Genomic DNA, 21,123 nt, shown 5'->3' on the forward strand with positions numbered 1-21,123 from the left:
TACTTGCCAAGGGGTAAAAAAGACCCTACTACTTTTATTTGGAAATAGGAGAGGTGAGATAGTGCCTAGAGATTAAAAAAAAAACAAACAAAAAAAACCCAACTACCAACCTAAGGTGATGTGTGAATGAAAAGCAACCAAATGAGCGTTTTGGAGGAAGAAAAACTCAGAATGTGTTATATGACAAGTCTTTATAAATAAAGCGTGTTCATCCCTGTATCTCCATGACACAGCGTAGTGCCTGGTACAACACAGATGTTCATAAAATGTTACAGAAGGGGCACAGCCCTTCAAAATGACCAAAACAATACACTTGATCTGTGTACTCTTGCCAGCTGTAGATGCAGATGGAGTTTTGGCAGCAGGAGGGCCAAGCCTAGAGCCTCAGGGCCTTGCTCTGTGCAGGGTCACCAGCCTTGGGCTCGGGTGCAGGGCCCGCAGAATCGGGGGACCCCAGAGTCTTCCTCTCTGTCCCATCACATCTCCCCTCCTTCCCCTCCTGCTGAACACTGCGGCCTGAGAGTCCATCTGAGGCAAGTTGGGAGTACCCCTGCCCACAGAGCAGAGACCCTTGTGAGACTCAGGTGAGGCAGTGCATGGAAAGGCTGACCTCCTTCCCGGAGGGCAGAGAAGGTGCCAGAACCATTCTAGGTCCTGAGGCTTTGTGCCTTTTTGCTTTTGTTTTTGTACAGCTGCGCAAGCTGCTTTACTGTTTATGGTTAAACTGCTTGAGGCAGATCCCTAAAACAGAGGTTTCACCGATTCTTTTCTTACTGTGTCCAGAGGTGGCTGGTAAACATTTCCTAGTCGCAAAGGTGTAGCGTGAGGACTCAGGATGTGGAAGGCCAGAGCCTTCCGGTCCTGCTTCTGTCTCTTCCGCCTCCCTTCCGTGTGCCCGCTGGGCACCAAGCTCCTGGCTGGGAAACGGTGGTGAACTCGGCCCTGCTCCCAGGAAGTCACAGTGTGGCAGGGGACACGGTGCACAGAGCAGGCACGCTCCCCCTGTGGGCGCAGAGTCCTCTGATGCCCTGTCACGTGCTAAACAATGTGAGAACCAAGGAGCTGATCCTGGCTGTGAGTGGGCCATGTGGGTGGGGCTCAGGAGTGACTTTGGACAGAGAAGGGAGGAAGGACCTCTGGTCAGAAGGGATGGAGGTATGAAAGGGCAGTGTAGAAAACGAAGCTGAGTACAGAGAGTTGGGGCCAGTTGTGAACCCCCTTGAGTGCTATGCTAGAAAATATTTCCCTTTTCTTTTATTGTGATAGTAACTTCCCCTGTGATTTGTGTGTCCCATGGAAGGAGGGGTCCCTTGATAGTCATCTGTAGGGAAGATGAGGTGGAACCCTTCATACTTAAAGGCAGTGTTTCCTCTGTTGTATGGTCTGCTGTGCATGAAGGGATTTCACCTCCAGAAAGAGGACTGGAAATTTGGTGATGGAAATTTTAAGCAGGTACCAAGTAACACGAGGCTGGTTCCCAAGGGAAGAGATGGGGAGGCCTTTCTGCTGAGTCACTTGGTAAGATCACTTTGCCCTCAAGGCAGAAACAAGATGTGTCATCCTTCGGTGTAGCCATTCGCTTGGGAGATCCAGGGACTTAGGAGAACATGAAGAGGGAGGCACCGGGCTCCTCATGGCTCAGATTCACGGGGACGCTTGGGCTGTGACTCCGATTCCTACTGTGGACACTCCGAGTGGGCCCCCAGCCGCACCAGCCTCTTCACACACGCGTGCGTTTGACCAAAGGAGCTGGAGTCTCAACACAAACCCAGCTGGGTGCTGTCCTCGAAAGCTTCCATGCTATGCCAGATTGAGGGGTCCTTTTTCTGTTTCCTCTACCAGGCACCGCCTAGAATCCTTCGATCTCGCTTCAGGAAGAAAAGTACCTCATCCTCGGCCACTGAAACCACGTGAGTGAGATGAGCCAACAGCGCTGGATCCACAGAATGTTTCTTCTCTGCCTTAAAGAGCTATTTATTCACTAATAACATAGAAACCCGCAAGCTGGTGTACTGAGCGTGCAGCCTCGGACGTGGCCTTTCCTCTCTCCCCTGTTCCACTTTTAAGAGTTTCTCTTCCCCCCTCCTTTTCTTTCTTTTGGTGGGGAGAGGCTAACGGGAAAGGTAGTGTGCCGGGGGTCAGCAGTTTTCCACAACTGGACCGGCGTACAGACAGCAGTGTTTTAGAAATAGAAGAGAATCACCCCCACTGCTGGGATGCACATTTGTAATTTCTTGGTTGCATACTTCGTTTTTAGTCCTGTATATGCAAACAAACAAAGCAATTTTCTTTTTAACTTTTTTTTGTTCTTGGTACTAGTACTTTGGACTACGATGTACATATTTACGGCTTTTGGCTTAATGTAGTGGACTTGCAAGGGCTGCCAGAGGTTCTGATGTGTAAGAAAACTGCAAAAGCAGAAGTGTAAAAAATTATTTTGATTCTAGAGAATGTCTCAGATGTGCTTATGAAGCTTCCAAATACAACTCGAGTACAACATCCCTTTTCCTGCAGGGCGATGGTCCATATTCTTCAGACAGTCAACAGACCAGAGAAGTTTAGAATGAAGAGAGGCAACATTTTAGTGACAGGTGTGAGTGTAACGAAGTCAGGGGAACAGCCTAGAATAAGAGAAAAGTCACAGGAAGCTTGTCTCCCCCACGGATCCAGGATTAGGAGCTTCTGAATCCTGACAGGGGATTTATCATTGTCTTAGGCAGGAGCCTCGCCCTTGGTAAAACTTCTCTCGGGCATGTAGACTTACTTACAGAGCTGTTGTAAGGAATCATTTTGAGTGGTTCAAAAGTGCTTGACGATGACTGTGTCCTCATAATAGTACCCAGTGCTGTGACTGATTTCCCCAGGTAGAGGAGCCTACAATGGGAGCGCCTTGTTTTAGGAAACACTAAGCGAAAACCAACCCATCCACCCAAACAAAAGCAACCCTAGAATCGTGCTTTGCTTCAGATACGCGGTGAAGTACACCTGAGACACCTGGGTAACAATCCAAACGCCGGGTTCTAGAAAGGTTTCAGAGGTTGAGATCTTCATGGCTGTGACTTGCTCCTCAGCTCAGGGGCAGCTCTGGCTCATGCCCTCTGTTCCCTTCCTGGCCTGTGCAGAATGTGAACGAGAGAGATGTCGCACGCTCGTGGGCACTCATACTTCATACAAGCCCGCATCGCTTAGGAAGAGAACAAATCACTGTCTGAGGGGACTCCCTGCTTAGATTGAGAATTTTATCTGAAAAGAAGAATCTGGTTTAAATAGCATTTTGGTCTGAGGCAGCTGCTCTCCCCTGGTAGAGCTGAGCCTAAATGTAGGACTCATATACTTACGCTTAGAGTTGGTGTTTCCTTTCAGTGTGATGCATGCAGTGGTCACAACCCAGTTACTTATAATACTCGGATTGTGTTTGTTCATAGATAGGCCCTGAACACTAGAGAGTGTTATGTACCGCATAGAACCTACTGTCAATCAGCTATAAACAGGCCCAGTTAAAGACTGAGCTACGCAAACATACATCAGTCTCTGCTGGTGACACATTGGTTGGATCTTAGTCACCACAGAGAGGGTTTTACTTGAAGTTGATTGTTACCAGATGTGCATATTTAAATCCCTTTTCCCCACAGTGCCTCTGAAGGTGACTTTGTAATTTACAAAAGGATTTAGGAAAATAAACCTAAAAGCAAATTTGTGGGCAAACAGAGGCTGTCTGTTCATTGTCTGTGCCCCATACCCACCAATACCTAAACCCCTTAGGGAAGACAGAAAACCTGTTTTCTTCAAGCTCACTGAATAGTTTCAGACAGAGGAAAAATATATGCTTTAAAATGTATTTACCTGTCATTGGGAGTACCCAGAATTATCAGAAACAAAAGCAAGAAAAGCTTAACTTATTAAGCAGCTTTTTAGCAAATTTTTTTTTTTGCCAAAATAATAAATGCCTTTAGCAGCAGAGATTAAAATCCTATTGTGAACAAACTACATTTTCACCATTTTACAAGGGAGAGTTTTAACAAGTATGGGCTTTGAAGTTTGCACTCAACTATGCCAAAAACAAGTTTGAAGCACTCTACTCTCAGACATGCTGTATTATTTCTCATTTAAGATTTAAAAAATATAAAGGTATCCAAACTGCTGTCTTAATGTAACTATTTTTCCTTCAAGTGTTGGTTAGGGAGTTGGATTCTCTCTTAAAAACACTCACTGTACAACTGAGAGCAGCTGTCATATTCCTGGCAAAACATGTTTACTTATCCAACAAGCTGTATATTTGTGTGGACTGACGTAAAATGTGAATGCCTCAAAGTGTACACGTAGTGATGTGGAGTTCTGTCTAGAGGATAAAACTGAATGTTTTTCATTGGCTGATTTACAGATGCAGGCTGTTTACAAAATGCTAGCTGGAAAGTCTGTACTTTTCATGTAGTAATTTTCGGTTCTTTGCTATTGAGCACCTGTTCTGTTTCTGAGAAGATGAGACGTGGTATTGTATTTATAAACTGGAGAGTTAGGCATAATCCCTCCTGGCTTTGTGTGAATAGCTTGCTCACTTCGCTGGCCTCTGAAATGTGTGTTCTCTGTAGTATACTGTCCATGTGTCTGTGATAATAGTGCTTGTCAACCACGACCACCACCGAGTACCTTCCTAGTTGTTCACCTTGCACAGTATTGGAAATGGTAAAGGATGTGTGCTTCATTCACAAACGGCACACACTCAGAGAGCTGGCATTCTGGACTGTGACCGTGTACACTTGCCCTTAGTTTATTGCTGTAATCCCCATAGAACGATCTGTAATCAAATAGTATACTGAACTGTGCATCAAAGGGATGTAAAATTACAGTATTCCAAAGGTTGAAGTTCTGCTGTTTTGTTATAATGCCTGATATATATCTTGAATAAAGTCTTAACATTTTTCTTTTAAAAGACATCTTTGTAATGTTGGGCTTATGAGGAAAGAGAAAATACTTTAAAAAAAAAATGTATTCGTCAGCAAGGATTAGAAGCTGAGTACTCAGCCACTAACTGGCCTGGTGCCTGGTGACTTGGCTCCGTGCCTACTGCATAGAATTGTTGCAAAGAGAAAAAAATTAACTGATATCTGTGCTTTGAAAACCAGTTGATCACATAAATATAAATCTGGTACTATGTTTGTTTTACATTTTTAAAGGTCACCAGTGGAAACTAGGTAGCTGTGAAAACAGGGTAGTTCATCTGCAAGGCAGTTTTAATTCTGCAAACAGACCTTTGGTCTGTCGCTTTCCTTCTAGGAACCTGTGTCCCCATCTGCAAATGCGGGGGAAGGGATGCAGGTCAGAAGAGGGCGGGACACATGGAGATGCACCGGGAGTTATGGATGCCCTTAATGCCACTGCAGCCCTTGCCTTTAAGATATAAACGGGTACGCGGACTTCCCTGGCGGTCCGGGGGTTAAGACTCCGCGCTTCCACTTCAGGGGGCGCGGGTTTGATCCCTGGTCGGGGAAGATCCCACATGCCGCATGGTGCGGCCAAAAAAAAACAAAAACAAAAAAAACCCAAAAGACTTGGAAACTCAAAATCTGAAACGTCACAATGAAACACTCATTTACTTTGCCTTTATAGTCCTGTGTGTTTGACAGGAGGACTGTAAAGCATAGCAGCAGCAGGTAAAGACGACGATACAGAGGACGGAAAGAAAGGAGAGATGCAAAGGAAGGCTGAAAATCCACTCGTTAATCATTTCCTGAGCCAAGTCCAATGTCAGCAGAACTGATATTAACCAGGTTAACAGCTGACAAATAACAGAAAAGCAAAAAGTTATAAAATTTAAAAGCTGACTTGGTTCAGTGTCATAAAGAAGTATTTAGTATTTATGGTGCTAGATTACAGTCACTTGTTGATTTTGATGTGAATTTTCATATGTTGTTAGAAGACTTGGGGAAATACACAGGATTCCAAGGAGATGGACCCGGGTTCTGTGACTTACTAGTTGTATTTTGGGTAACGTATTTAACCTTCTGTGAGCTTCAGTTTCTGCAAATCTTAACTAGGGACAGATAATATCTCCCTTGCAAAGTTGGTATGAGGGTTAGCCATCTTGTGGATACATGCTGGGATGTAGTAGGTGTTAAATAAATTCCACTTTTACATATACTTGAATGTCATTTAGATAGACCCTTTAATGTAATAAGATGTTTTGTTGTCAAACTATAAAATCACTGTAGATGATAAGCCCTGCTACCCATAAAACAAAAATTACATGTATGAAAATTCCCTTTCCCCTAAATCATGTGCCTGTCAGCCCTTCCACTTCAGTCCATCTCTGGCTGCTGCGGCCTTAGCCAGCCCTTGTCTCTACCTCTCCTGCCCCTGGCCCAGAAGGGAAACCAAGGTGCTCTGAGGCCCAGGCACCCTGTTGTCCACATTGCACTAAGAAGTCACGGAGGTGGTAGAAAAGGCTCCTCCTCCTCAGCTTCTTCGGGCACCAGATCCATCCCGCTTCCAGGGGTGAGTGGAAGAGGTAAGGAGCCAGGCAGGTGAGAAATGATGTGGAGGCCTTGTGAGGGACTGGCTTCTGCCACCCCAGAAGCATGAGGAAATGAAAACCCATCAAAACAGAAAGCCATTCCATGTGTGAGGTTCTTGAGATTCTCGTCTCAAATCAAATGTCTGTTCTTGGGCTTCCCTGGTGGCGCAGTGGTTGAGAATCTGCCTGCCAATGCAGGGGACACGGGTTCGAGCCCTGGTCTGAGAAGATCCCACATGCCGCGGAGCAACTAGGCCTGTGAGCCACAACTACTGAGCCTGCGCGTCTAGAGCCTGTGCTCCGCAACAAGAGAGGCCGCGACACTGAGAGGCCCGCGCACCGCGATGAAGAGTGGCCCCCGCTTGCCGCAACTAGAGAAAGCCCTCGCACAGAAACGAAGACCCAACACCACAGCCAGAAATAAATAAATAAACAAACAAACAAAACCATTAAAATGTCTGTTCTTTATTAACTGGTCCCATAAATAGACACACACTTGGCCTTGGAGTTTTAGAACACTCTCTTGTCACCCTTTTTCCTTTTAGTGAACACACACTGGTTTCAAGGAGTTCCTTCAATAATCCTAGTCTGACATGCCACAGAATTCCAATTTGGTTACCTTTTATCTTCATCTATTAATAGAGGAACTGCATCTTATCATCACCAACTATTATATTAAAGGATCTGAAGCAGTAATTGAGGCATAATTGTATTTAATAATGGTTTTTCAACCAGTCAAAATGCTCTGCTCTTTGAAAATGCTTCCCAGATGATTCTGACGGGAGAGCGGAGAACCACTGCCCTAGACTATAAGCATCCTGAAAAGCTGAATTTTCCTCAATGCCGCTTACCTGACCCTCTTCATGTGAACAATGCTTAACTTTTGCATCGTTTCTAAAAATGACTGAGATTACTTTTCCCCTTTAGATTCTACAATGTGTCTTCGGAAAATTTTGGAAAAAGTTTACCCTCACAATTAAAAATATGAAATGTCAAGTGGATAAATGAACTTTTATAAAATACAGTATCTTTTAACTCTTGGTTAAAAAGTTTTTGTCTCCACTTATACAGCCTCTTTAGCTTCACGAATGAGCATACTGAAAGGCTATTTCATTTATTCCTCTCAATAAAAATCCTGTTCCAATGAACTAAGTGAGAACTGTTATGAATGCAGTGAACCTAGTAACCCAGACGTGTTACCACCCCAGGCTCACCTCTGAGGGTAACTGCTCATGTCACTATTTTTGGATCCATGTGAACCTGCTAGCCCAATCAGATGGGCCAGGGTGGGCTCCTGACCTCAGAACAGCCAGCCCTACACTGGTCGATGACCCCTGATGAGGCCTGGTGTAAAAGGACAAACTGACCCAGTTAGAGTCTCTCTGCAGTTAGTTAGAGACTGGAGGTAGGAGCTGAGGGTCACGATGTAGAAAAGTACCTCAAAGGTGCACGCTAGTGTTACTATGGGAAGCAGACACTAAGAGTAAACAAAAGGTGTGAATCAGAGAAGTTGGTGAGGAAAGAGAATGGAGCCAGTGATGTAAAAAGAACTGAGCCCCGTGCATGGCAGACCCCAAGCCTGAAGATCCACCACTTCTGCTGCTGAGGCCCCTGGAGGTGCCTCAGATCCAGTATCACCGTGTAATTTCTGCTCTTCCTGAGGCCTGGGCGTTAGTTCTGGGTGGGAGATGGGGCTGTGAGGTGCTCCTGCGTTCCCAGGCACATATCCTTAAGATAACATCACACTGCTTGAGCTAACTTGTTAGCTTTACAGTCTTTTTACGTTTGTCCTAGCTGGAGATTCCTTGCAACTAAATAAGCCTAATTGGAACAACTATTTAAGCCATTACCATTTGTTAAAAATAATCAAAATTTAAAATTTCTATTTCTCTGAACAAATCTGGGAATGTTTAATCCATTAAGTTTTAAAACATTGGTTAAGTTTAATGTTGGTACTGCATGTTTCCATATCAGTTGGTACAGTTTACATCATGTCTTACACTATTTCATCTTCGCCAAGACATCATATACACAAAGATACACATTCAGTAACTGGGAAACCATAAAACTTCTGATCTATACTTTCAGGTTTGTTCGGTCATGATACTTCTGATAAAGATCATCAGCATACCAGTTTCGCCTCTTCCAGAAAGACGTTGTCATTTTATCTAAGAGCTTACTTTGGGTTTTATTGCAGAAGACAAATTCCCTCAAGCGTCTTTTTCTTGCAACCGTCTTCTTCCATAATTTTTTCTTATAACCAGCCTGTTAGATAATATTACAAAGACAATTTAAAACATTATATAGGAAACAACAGATATGTTAACCACTCATGGTTCATAGGCCCGCTGGAAATAAAGACTAAACTTTCATAGGGGCTGGTATGTTTTTCAGAAAAATGTGATTCTCAGTGTGGGGTTAGACAGAGAAATCGTGTGTAGTTTGAAAAAGGAATATTAATAATTTAGGAGTTTTAAAAAGATTATTTAAATTAAAGCCACAGCAAATAAAGCTAAATAAATCGTTGTGGCTGGTGAAGTACAGGGTAATGATATATAATTGTAACAGCTAACTTTATATGCATTACCTTATTATCTCTTCAACAATCTTCAACAATAACATACTATTATTCTCATTTTACAGACAAAAGAGAAACAATTAGAGCAGTTAAGCAGCAGACTGAGGTCGGAGAACTAATAAGAGTTCTGAACCACTAACTGCTATCTTCCTGAAGTGGAGGATGATGAAGGGAGTACTGGCTAGTTGGTGACACTTACGTTCACTTAAGGGGGCCCAAGTATTACAAAGGCTGAGAGGCAGAGTTCTCAAGTATACTGTGTCATTTATTCTTTTCACACACTGGGGGGACCAGTTTCTACAGTAAGTACTTTTCTAAGGAATAATGACTGCAGGAAAACTATTATTGGGAGTGCTGAAGGAATAATCCATGCATTATTAATTTTGAAGAATTTTTGGAGAAATAGATAATTAGATCGAATATAAAACTATAATCATAGCCTGTTTATTTTTTTTCTTTTGGCCGTTCTGCACAGCTTGTGGGATCTTAGTTCCCCAACCAGGGATTGAACCCAGGTCCTCGGCAGTGAAAGCGTGGAGTCCTAACCACTGGACCACCAGGGAATTCCCAATCATAGCTTATTTAAACTAGAAGAGACCTTAGTTGCCGCCCAGGTTAGTGCTTGGCTAAAAGAGACCTTAGTTGCTGCCCAGGTTAATGCTTGGCTACAGTAATTTATAGGAGAGGTGAGACTAGAAACGCAGCTACTGGTAAGAGCATTTGGGTCCTTTCAAACCAAGGGCTCTTTAGGGCAGCACACTAACTGAACAAAACCACAGCTCTTTGCTGAGAAGGTGCCTTGGGGTTCCTGACATGCCTTAGTGTCATCACTGTGACCAGCAACTTCTACAGTACAGTGATGCTTAGAAATAAGGAAGGGTCATTTCAGAGTTCTGGCTTTAAAATGCCAGAGATTAGATGGTTAATTCTCATTACTTACAATTCTAAGTTGAAAGATAAAAAGAAAAATCCCCATATTTGTGTAACAATTTTCTAGTTTGCAAGCCAATCTGGGTCCCTGTGGATCTCTGACATACAAACAGCTAGTTTGCTGTCCTGCCCATCAACAGCAGAATAATCTCCTTTGAAGATTATTCTGTGGAATGTAACCACTGTTAAAATGCTCGAGACTTTTTAGACAATCTACAGGTTCAGAAATGGAAGGAGGGAATAAGCAATAAAAATTAGGGACACCTGGATGAAACTGTGCTGCAGAAAATGCTTTCTGTTTTTATACATTAGTGTAAATTAACCCACCCAGCTTTTTGTTTTCTTCTTAAAATTAGATTTTGATGAAGCAGGCCATTCTGCATATGGAATACTTTCGGGGGCCTTGAGCAGGGACTAGGTATTATGATTGGAGAATTCGATCAGGTCATTTATAACAGTGTGAGGGTTTCAGGGCCCAGTAAAAGGGATGTGGAAAAGGAAGGCAAGGAGAACCACCCATTTTATTTTATCTAAGGCCAGACGAGGACCTGGAAATAATTAGTATAACAAAGGGGAGGAAATGTTTCCAATGGTCCAAAATTCATAACTATCTGCTGAATTACTTAGTTCAGCTACTTATGGATTACATGAGCTTCTACTGACTAGTGTAGGAAACTAACTACCACAGTATTGTTCCAATGGAGAAGTGAGCTGAGAGTTCCAATTAACTTATTTGTCTACAAATTTAGGATTGTTTATAACAGAGTACCTTTCAAATAGTGAGAAAATGCTACCAATTATCTTATTTTCACAGGGAAACAAATTTTGATCTTTAAAGAATTATTTGTTTGTTAACTCCCAAGTAGTAAAAGGGAATTAGGATTTGAAGTTATCAAAACTCAAAGGTGTTTTGCAAAACTCTGGTCTTCAGCTGCTTTCTAATTATCACCTACTCTGTTTCCATGAATAATAAGGACATGAATGGAATAGACCTGCTGCTGTGGGAGAAGACAGAGTAGGAATACTCTGTCAGAGTCCGCCTCTAGAGGCCATGGTCCCTGGCCAGAATAAGTATTGGAGTTCTGTCTGATATGATCACCAATCATACACACCAACAGAGAAAAACTTACAAAGTCAAATTTAAAACAAGTATATGAGGGGTTAATGTTCCGCCATAAAGATTAAGCCACCTGGAGAACCCAATCCAAGGTAGGCTGGAAGCTATTCGGTCCCAAATCTGCACCATGGGACTAAGTCCTCGCTGAAGTCCGCTCCGCTGTTTTAATGCTCTGGGCTTAAACAGAGCCTCCCCACAGGTTATTTACATATCGGGGGCTTCAAAGGGATTCCGGTAATCATCAGACAAGACAGACATGTAAGAGACCTGAGATGAACCTGTCCTGCAGTGAAGACTTTCGCCATTGTGAATAATATTTTGTTATATGAATAGTTAAAAATGTTTTCTTCACATGTATTCACTTACATGAAGAGATGCCTGTGAAGCCGGGACTTAAGCACAGCACTGTAAAAGCTGCTGGTAGGATGGGGGGAAGATGTGTCAAGGAACAGGCTGACTTCTGCTTCAGTTTAATCTAACCTCACACTCCTTTTCTAAGCAAGTAACCGTGTGAAGACTCACCTTCCTCCTTAGCCACAGGCCAGAATGAAGTCGAAGAAACCTATAGACGGCAGCTTTCACAGTCTTTCTCTTGCCTTTTCTTGAACTGTAGTATGTTACAGTTCTGACTGGTGGCTTCAGGACGTTTGGGAGCAAGGGGACCACTCTAAAATATATTAAAAAAATTTTAACTCAGCAATAAGACATTAAAGGATAAAATCCACTTCTATACTTAGAAATGAAAGCAGCAGCTCCACTGGAATAGAGCTCACTTTCAATAAACATTGTTACTCCAAATGATCCGTGACACTACACATAAGAATGGCAACTATCATCAATTTGCAAGTCCTCCATAATCTACCCCCTCAATCCCTAGGAGAGAATTTATCCTGCTATATTTTAATCACCTGATTCCTTATCCATCTGCCACTAGATTATAAACTCCTTGAGGACTTTAACTTATTTTTATCTTCGTATCGTTTTTGCCAAGTATGGTGCTGGACACCCAGGAGCGCTTAACTAAATACCTGCTGACTGAATGAGCATGACACGCAGCCGAGCCTTGCAAGTTGAGCACCTTGTTCACCCCCCCACTTTGGCTGACAGCTTCCACCCAGCAAACCACATCTTAGGACATCAGAAGTGGGCCCTGTGTAGTCATCCCTGATGCTGGCATGTATATTCTCCCATCCTTCAGGCAAAGTCTATATAATAAACCGGCAAAGAATATCATCTACTTCTAAGATGTTGTAGGCATGAAGATTTTAGAATTTTTGCCCAAGCATCATGTTTACTGAAATATACTCAACCTATTGAGGACTGTGGCAGTCTGCCCACATGTCAGGTTTCTGACAGATGTGATCAGTCTGGGAGCAGAGGACACGACCAGTGTCTGAATATGACTGAAATGTCGGGAAGACAGTGCAGAACTAAGACAGGCATTCTTGGAGCAGTTTCGATAGGCTGAAGATGCCAAAATATTCAGGGGCCGTAAGATTCCTGGAGAGAGAGAGAAGCATATATACTTAATATGACACTCCAAAATACACATCCAGGGAATTCCCTGGCAGTCCAGTGGTTAGAACTCGGCGCTTTCACAGCCGGGGCCTGGGTTTGATCCCTGGTCGGGAAATTACGATCCCGCAAGCTGCGGGGCGTGGCCAAAACAAAAACAAAATTATGCATTCAGATACTTAAAACGAAGCAATGTACCAAAGCGACCAAGTATTATACATAACTAATGGGTCCTGAGCATCAGACTCACATGTGGAGATTTTTATCCTTGTTGAGGTATAGCTTACACACCACAAAATTACCCATTTATGTACAATTCAATGCTTTTTAGGAAATTTAGAGAGTTGGGCAACCATCATCACAGTCCAGTCTGATGTGTCCTAGTTCTACACTCAACAGTAGGGGACAAAAGACGTGTGACATTAATTCCCACCACCAGATCTTACACTGTGAATACACAGAACTCCCGCACGTAGGGAACGGCATGGCAGAAACACAAAAGCTCCTCGGCTCCGCAGAGAGACGGCAGGTGGCAGGAGGAGGATTCATAAAGAAAACAGAAGAGGTACTTGAGCTTCCCTCTAGAAAATGAACAGGCCATGAGAGGAGGAGACACAGAGCCCAGGCAGGATGAACAACGTACGCAAAGGCAAGGAAGCCGAAACAAATCCACGTCAGGAGCGGGGACTGGACCTGCCACAGAGGCTGAGCACTGTTTGCCTGACTATCGGAGATGCCTGGGGAGCAGTGGGTAACAAGGTGGGCAGCTCAGAAGGCAGATCACGGAAGGCCTAGATGTGTGGACTGAACGCAGTCCTCTTTATCAATCCTTCACACCATCACCGGACTCAAGAGTCCACGGCTGCAAAGCAGAATCACTCACAGAGCTCTGACTCCACTTGTAGATTCTGAGTGAGGCTAGTGTGGGACTCAAGAATGTGCATGTTAACAGAAACAGAGTCACAGATATAGAAAACAATCTACGGTTATCGGGGGGAAGGGGGAGAGGGATAAACTGGGAGATTGGGATTGACATATACACACTACTATATATAAATAATCAACAAGGGCCTACTGCATAGCACAGGGAGCTCTACTCAATATTCTGTAAAAACCTATATGGGAAAAGAATCTAAAACACAGTGTACATATGTATGTGTATAACTGATTCACTTTGCTGTACAGCAGAAAATAACACAACATTGTAAATCAACTATACTCCAATAAAATTTTAAGAAAAATAAAAAAAAAATGTGTGCACGTTGATAAAACTCCACAGGATGATGGAAATGTCTGAAAAGAGGATTGTGGTGATAGCTGCACAACTCACTACATCAAACTGTACACACAGGGCCTCCCTGGTGGTGTAGTAGTTGGGAATCCGCCTGCCAATGCAGGGGACACGGGTTCGAGCCCTGGTCTGGGAAGATCCCACATGCCGCAGAGCAACTAAGCCTGTGCGCCACAACTACTGAGCCTGCGCACCACAACTACTGAGCCTGTGCTCTAGAGCCCGTGTGCCTAGAGCCTGTGCTCTGCAACGAGAGAAGCCACTGCAATGAGAAGCCCAGGCACTGCAACGAAGAGTAGCCCCTGCTCGCCGCAACTAAGAAAGCCCGCGCACAGCAACGAAGACCCAATGCAGCCAAAAATAAAATAAATTAAAAAAAAAAACTGTACGCACAAAACAGGTAATTTCATGGTATGTAAATTATACCTCAATAGTTGGTTAAAAAAAAGCTCCATAGGACTTCCCTGGTGGCGCAGTGGTTAAGAATTTGCCTGCCAACGCAGGGGACACGGGTTTGAGCCCTGGTCCGGGAAGATCCCACATGCTGCAGAGCAGCTAAGCCCGTGAGCCACAACTACTGAGCCCGTGTGCCACAACTACTGAAGCCCGCACACCTAGAGCCTGTGCTCCGCAACAAGAGAAGCCACCAGAATCAGAAGCCCGCGCACAGCAATGAAGAGTAGCCCCCGCTCGCCGCAACTAGAGAAAGCCCACACGCAGCAACGCAGCCATAAATAAGTAAATAAATAAATAAATAATAAATAATTTATTTTTAAAAAAGCTCCCCAGGTGAGTCTGATACTAAGTGAGGGCTTGGAACCACTTTATTGTCCACTGCACTGATTTCACATGACAAATGAGGGGCAGTGTGGAGAAGTGAAATGCCAGTGTTTGAGCCAGACTGGGTTCATACTCTAGCTCTACTACTTACTAGCTGTGTGACAATGGGCCAGTTAGTTAACCTCTCTGTGCCTCAGTTTCCTCAAATTTAAATGAGGTTAATCATGGGCTTTCCTGGTGGCACAGTAGTTAAGAATCAGCCTGCCAAGGCAGGGAACATGGGTTCGAGCCCTTGTCCGGGAAGATCCCACATGCCGCGGAGCAACTAAGCCCGTTCACCACAACTACGGAAGCCTGCACGCCTAGAGCCCGCGCACCGCAACAAAGAGTAGCTTCCGCTCGCCGCAACTAAAGAAAGCCTGCGTGCAGCAACGAAGACCCAACGCAGCCAAAAATAAATAAATAAATAAATAAATAAATTTATTGAAAAAAATAAATGAGGTTAACCATGGGCAGGTAATGAGAATTAAATAAGATAAAATATGTAAAGTACTGGGAAGAGTGCCTGGCATAGAGAAAACATTTAATAAATGCTAAAAGCAGACAATAGAAAAGAGCTGAGGAATGCTTAACAAAGATGGTATAATGTTAACAGGTGGCAGAAGGAAGATGGAATACTTAAAACCCTTATTTTGCTTTTTTCTTCTCCATCAAAGATAATAATTTCCAGTCACCTGGTGACCTAGTGGTTAGGATTCTGGGCTTCCACTGACATGGCCCAGGTTCAATCCCTTCTAATCTCCAAGTATAAATAATTTATATCTCAAAGAACTGAAACTATTTGCAGACATGATTACAAGCCAGGAGGTAATCTTTGAAAGATTAAGTGAATAGGTGGATTGTAGACAACAAAATGTCCCAATTTTCACAGCTCATCGGAGCTTGATATATCTCAATTATAAAACACAACAAAACTCTCAGAAGTTCTTGGAAACTGCCCCTGAAGGAGGTGAGCAGATGCAGTCCAGAAATAACTGGGTAAACTTATCTGTAGAAAAAAAAAATGTTAGAATGGATAAATAGAAATGCACAGAAAAAATTTTTTTTTTTCGTCAACCAGGAGTGAACTGTTCCTTGAAAAGAACTTCATTTCACTTTTTGATGTAGTCACCAGCCTGAGAAATCATGAGAATATCTAGACAGTGTATTCTGACTTTAGGAAGGCATGTGAAAAGGTTTCTTATATTCTAAATAAATATAGAAATGTGGGCAGGACAATAAATTAGGTAAATTCCAAGCTGACTGGAAACTGTACTCAAATTAGTTGATTGCTGCTCTCCTGGTGGAAGTGTCTTCCTGGCTCCCTAATTGACTCTTATTTTTCCCCAATTTATATGAAGGTCCTGAAGCTGTACAAGGCATGTTTAGTAAATCTGCATAAAAAACAAGCTGGGAACCATGGCTTATTAACATATTTGTGAAAAGATAGGCTATCTAGACTCAAAGTGATCTCAGTAAAAGGAAAAACAGACCAAAATTAACAAAATGAAACCAGGGATAAACAAACTGAGGTTAGAAAAAAATGGTTCCTGGAACAACAGGAAGGGTGACTGTGGCTTGAGAGCAGTTTCTGGGAAAATGACTTGGGGGCTTTATCCACCATACCCTCTCCTGGACCAACACTTTGATTTAGCTTGTAAAAACCAAAGTCCAACTTAGACTGTATTAACCAAAGGGCAGCTCACAAATCAAGGGCAGTAATTAACTGCTCCTTCAGTCTTCTGCCCTCTTTGGGAATTTCACTACAGACAGGCTTTCTCTTAAACACCCTCTTGTATGGAGAACACTGATGTTTTCATGAAGAAGGTGACACAAAACCAGTTTCGAAGGAGTAAGAGGAGGTAGTGGAAACAGGAGGCCAAAAATGGAATACGTAGTACATTTGGGGAGCTCTGTTTAGGGAATTACAAATAGCCCCCCTGTGGCAGGAGTCAAAGGAACGTGGGGGTAGGGGGAGGTGAGTGTGACAGTGTCTAAACTAGTCTTCAAGTTTTTTTTTGATCCCATACCCTCTAAATGAATTTTGAAAAATTATGTACCCTTTCACAAGATTTCAAGTAATATCTAAAATTTTAAATAGTTTAAAAAGGATATAATTTCCAGTATATTTCTAAAACTGACATTTAAAAATAAGCTGTCGCATCACTCTTTTAAATGTTTTCAATGGAATCTAAATACCATAGTGAGTTAATACCCGCCTACATCATCAATTGTTAAAAAACAAGGGCAATAAATCCAAATTGATGAAAATAAGAACTTTTCATCAAAAGATACTTTAAACAAACTAAAAAGGCAAGCCAGAGTGGGAGAATATATTGGAAACACATTTAAATGAGGAAAGACACACATCCAAAATACATAAAGAACTACTATAAATCAATAAGACGATTCAATAGAAAAATGGGCAAAATATTTGAGTATTTCACAAAAGAAATTCAAATGGTTAATACACGTGTGGAAAGGTATTCAGGCTCATTACTCATCAGGGAAATGCTATTCAAACCACAACGAGACACCACTAAATACTCACCAGATTGAAAAAATGTATAGGTCTAACAATACCAACTGTTGATGAGGATACGGAGCACACAGTGCTGGGTGACTTTAAATAAGCGCATCGCTTTGGCAGCATCAGGCAATGCAGAATATATACATACTCTCTGATTCAGCAATTCCACAGCTAGTTTTGTATGTATAAACACACGCACACCTTAGAGAAACACTTGCACTCATGCACCATGACACAAGGCCAATCAGCTTTGTACCTAACCGCCCCAAAGTGGGAACACCCAAATGCCCATCAATAGTAAAATGGAGATTTGTAGGGTAGTCCCATAAGAGACCATTCTATAGCAATGAGAAAGCATGACAGCTACGTGTAAAATGAGTGAATTTCACAAAGCAAAAGAAGACACAAGAGTACATACTATGTGATTCCGTTCCTGGAATGTAACAAAACAGGCAAAACTAAACAATATATTACTTAGAGATGCACATATAGATCTTAAAACTATTACAGAAAAAAAGACAAGGTAATAATAAAAGTGAGAATAGTGTTTATGTTTGGCGGAAAGGGGCAATTTTGGTTGAAGAGGCACACAGAGGTGAAGGCTCCTGGTAGTGTCCTATGTCCTGGCCTGGGTGTTAGTTATACCCCACGTTTGCCAGAGAGTTATTTGTTAAGGTAGTCATGTATGCTATATACATTTTTCTTTATATGTTATATTTCACAATTGAAAAATATCCCACAAAAACCAGCTCTTCTGTAACAGTTGCAAACTTTACCCTTTCTTTCTAGTCCTGTTCCACAGAATTTTATCCTATTTTGTGTGAACGTAATTTACCGATCATCGTATCTTATTTGAATGATCTTTAACGTTTGCAAAAGTCCCTACAGTGAAGGTAGCCCTTCACTTCTGTCACCTCTCTGTCAAGAAGTCCTTAAGGCTGCCCTAGGGCCGCCACTGAGTGAAGCAAGCAGCCGCACTCCCTGCACGTTGTGTGCACTTCATACAGCCACGCTTACCCCCTGCCGGGTACTACACGACGCGCTTTACGTGCTCGAGCTCATTTAGTCCTCAGGTGGATGGTGTTATCTCTATTTTAGAGCCGTAGAATCTTAAGTTCAGAGATATTAAATAACTTTTCAAGGTCAAAGCTCGTGAGTGGCGGCTCCTAGCCTCGGTGCGACTTTTCTGTCTTCCTGGCCCCCCACCCCCGTCCTTCTGGTTTGTTTTCTAGGGAAGGCGGAAGGGCTAGGAGCCGGTAAGGAAGCCAAAACTGCGGGACACCCCGGTTCGCGAGGGTCCAAGAATCTCGGGGATCTCCGGTGCTGGCGGCCGAACACAGGCCGCCCCGGAGAAAATTTGGAACAAACCTCTGGCCTCATATAACGACCCCCCTCCTTTCTTTTTTTTTTCTTTTCCTGTTAACCTCCACGCTAAACGCCCACTCCATCCCGCGCCAGTCCCTCCTTCTGTGAAGGCATGAATCGAGCTCCTTGCTGCCCACTGACCTGAGGCTGCTCTCACAGTACACGCAAAAGCGGAGGCCGCCATCTTGCCGCCTTGCCTTACGGCAGCCGACTTGGATCTAAAAGCTTCGGAGCAAGAGGGCGCTAAGGAAAAGTAACCTGGGCGGAGTCGGGGAAGGGAGTTAAAAACATGAATAAAGGAACGGTCAAGTCTACCTTTATTGAATATCTTCTTTATGCCAGCCTGTCCTTCGCCGCTGTAAAACAAGTGCCTATAGAATAGTGCCTGGCATATAGTAGGCTCTCAGTAAATTCTTACTGAGCATTTGATTGAAAGATGTATTTAAGTACCAGCATATTTGAAACAATTTCTTTTTGCTCATTTCATTAAATTAGTTTGAAAGAATAAAATGTATCCTTCCAAAGCTGGGATATGTTAGGCTAAATTAACAGGAAATAGCAACATTATTAGAATTTTTTTTAAAAAATTGAATGCCAACTCTAATCAAATGAGTGTAAGTATCCCGAGGACATCAGACACACACACACACACTTTTTTTTCCTCTCGCTAATCAATAACACTGTTATTTGATAGAACAGCACCTCAGCTCTTCCTGAACAATCTACATACCTTATCTTATTCCTGAAAATTAGTGATCATACATTTTTAAACAATGTTCATTCAAACAGAAAATAAACAGCAAACCTCTCTCCCATCCTTGTAGTCTAAGATACTTGACGCATATACAATATATGGCACTATTTACTGGTTGAAATGGGTAAGGGTCAAACACTGAGTCTCAAGGAGTTCACATTTAATAAGGAGACAACTACAGACCATAATAGGCAGATAAATGACTGATGGGGCAGTTCAAAGTTAAGGAGGGAAGGCTTCTGGTTGGGGTGATCAGGGACAAGGAGATAGAGTATAACATGGATCTTAAAGAATGGAGAGGATTTTTTAACAAGGGCAAGGTCACTGTTGGCAGTAAGAGCATCAAGCGCTAAGGTGAGAAGAGAGGAAGCCAAGACAGAGAGACACAGGATTTATTTAGAGCAGTGGTTTTCAAACTTTTTGCTCTTGGAACCTCTTTACATGCTTAAAAATTGTGGCTCCCAAAGACCTTGTGATTATATGGATTATATCTATTAGAATGTATTATATTGGAAAGTAAAATTGAGAAAAAATTTAAACACGTATTGTACTAGTTTCCTATAGCTGCTATAACAAATTAACTCAAATTAGGTGGCTTAAAACAACACAATTTTATTATCGTACAGTTCTGTAGGTCAGAAGTCCAAAATGGGTTTCACAAGGCTAAAATCAAGGTATCCAGGGCTGTGTTCCTTCTGGAGGCTCTAGAGAAGAGTTTGTTTCATTGTGTTTTCCAGCTTTTAGAGGCTTCTTGCCTCTTTCCATCTTCAGAACCAAGAATCACATCACTCTGACTTCTGCTTGCATTGTCACACCTCCTTTTCTGATTCTGACCCTCCTGCTTCCCCCGTCACTCCTGAAGACCCTTGTGATTACGTTGGGTCCACACAGATAATTCAGAATAGTCTCCCCATCTCAAGATTCTTAATTTATCACACCTGCAAAGTTCTTTTTTGTCATGTAAGGTAACATATTCACAGGTTCCAGGGATTAGGAGAATGTGGACCTATTGGGCGATAAGTATTCTGCCCTGCACTTATTAATTCATTTTAAAACAACAATTATAAGGACTTCTCTGGCAGTCCAGTGGTTAAGAATCTGTGCTTCCACTGCAGGGGCACAGGTTTGATCCCTGATAGGGGAACTAAGATCCCGCATGCTGGCGTGGTGCAGCAAAAAAACCCAAAAGACCTATTACATATTAACACAGATATTTTTATGAAAAATAACTATTTCAAAATTTAAAAAAAATTAGCGAGAAGAGTGGCATTGTTTAACCTTTTTGCAAATCTCTGTAAGGTCTGGCTTAATAGAAAGCTGGATTCTGAAATTTTCTTATGCATTCGATTTGTTGTGGTATCACTTGTCAATGTAGTCCCTGGGAAAACTCTACAATTATGTATAATTAGTAAAAACAGCAAATAATATCTTTTTTTTCTTTTTTATATATATATATTTTTAATTTTAGCAATTTCATGTATCTTTATTTATTTATTTAATTTATTTATGGCTGTGTTGGGTCTTCGTTTCTGTGCGAGGGCTTTCTCTAGTTGCGGCAAGTGGGGGCCACTCTTCATCGCGGTGCGCGGGCCTCTCATTATCGCGGCCTCTCTTGCTGTGGAGCACAGGCTCCAGACGCGCAGGCTCAGCAATTGTGGCTCACGGGCCTAGTTGCTCTGCGGCATGTGGGATCTTTCCAGACCAGGGCTCGAA

At 42.6% G+C, this 21,123-nt stretch overlaps 2 protein-coding genes across 8 annotated transcripts in view; one reads left to right on the top strand and one right to left on the bottom strand.

Moving 5' to 3' along the window:
• Positions 1 to 4,863, top strand: part of REEP1 (receptor accessory protein 1) — a 114,136-nt gene extending 109,273 nt beyond the window's left edge. For all 6 annotated transcript variants that reach the window (XM_082426891.1, XM_082426896.1, XM_082426892.1 and 3 more), the window contains one exon: positions 1,843 to 4,863. In XM_082426891.1, the coding sequence (XP_082283017.1) occupies positions 1,843 to 1,914 (72 nt within the window). In that variant the 3' untranslated portion in view covers positions 1,915 to 4,863. The remainder of the gene's footprint in view (positions 1 to 1,842) is intronic.
• Positions 4,864 to 6,957: 2,094 nt separating this feature from the next.
• Positions 6,958 to 18,911, bottom strand: MRPL35 (mitochondrial ribosomal protein L35). Of its 2 annotated transcripts, XM_082426940.1 has the most exons (5): positions 18,798 to 18,857; positions 17,710 to 17,724; positions 12,447 to 12,636; positions 11,659 to 11,803; positions 6,958 to 8,776 (listed from the first exon to the last, which is right to left on the bottom strand). In XM_082426940.1, exons 1-5 carry the CDS (start codon positions 18,838 to 18,840, stop codon positions 8,588 to 8,590), a joined length of 582 nt encoding a protein of 193 aa, XP_082283066.1. In that variant the 5' UTR covers positions 18,841 to 18,857; the 3' UTR covers positions 6,958 to 8,587. The 2 variants fall into 2 exon arrangements, with proteins under 2 accessions (XP_082283066.1, XP_082283067.1); XM_082426941.1 differs by lacking the exon at positions 17,710 to 17,724 and having other exon boundaries at positions 18,798 to 18,911.
• Between the last annotated feature and the right edge of the window lie 2,212 nt (positions 18,912 to 21,123).

The sequence above is a fragment of the Balaenoptera physalus genome, assembly GCF_965194825.1.
Source record: "Balaenoptera physalus genome assembly, chromosome: 15".
Classification (NCBI taxonomy): domain Eukaryota; kingdom Metazoa; phylum Chordata; class Mammalia; order Artiodactyla; family Balaenopteridae; genus Balaenoptera; species Balaenoptera physalus.

What these genes read in the sequence shown, in the direction of transcription:
- MRPL35 (XM_082426940.1), bottom strand. Translation starts at nt 18,840, where the DNA reads ATGGCGGCCTCCGCTTTTGCGTGTACTGTGAGAGCAGCCTCAG. An exon ending in ACTGCCACAGTCCTCAATAG is followed by an intron (nt 11,804 to 12,446) that starts GTTGAGTATATT and finishes AATATATTTTAG; the next exon opens with AGTGGTCCCCTTGCTCCCAA. An exon ending in GCCTGTGGCTAAGGAGGAAG is followed by an intron (nt 8,777 to 11,658) that starts GTGAGTCTTCAC and finishes ATTATCTAACAG; the next exon opens with GCTGGTTATAAGAAAAAATT.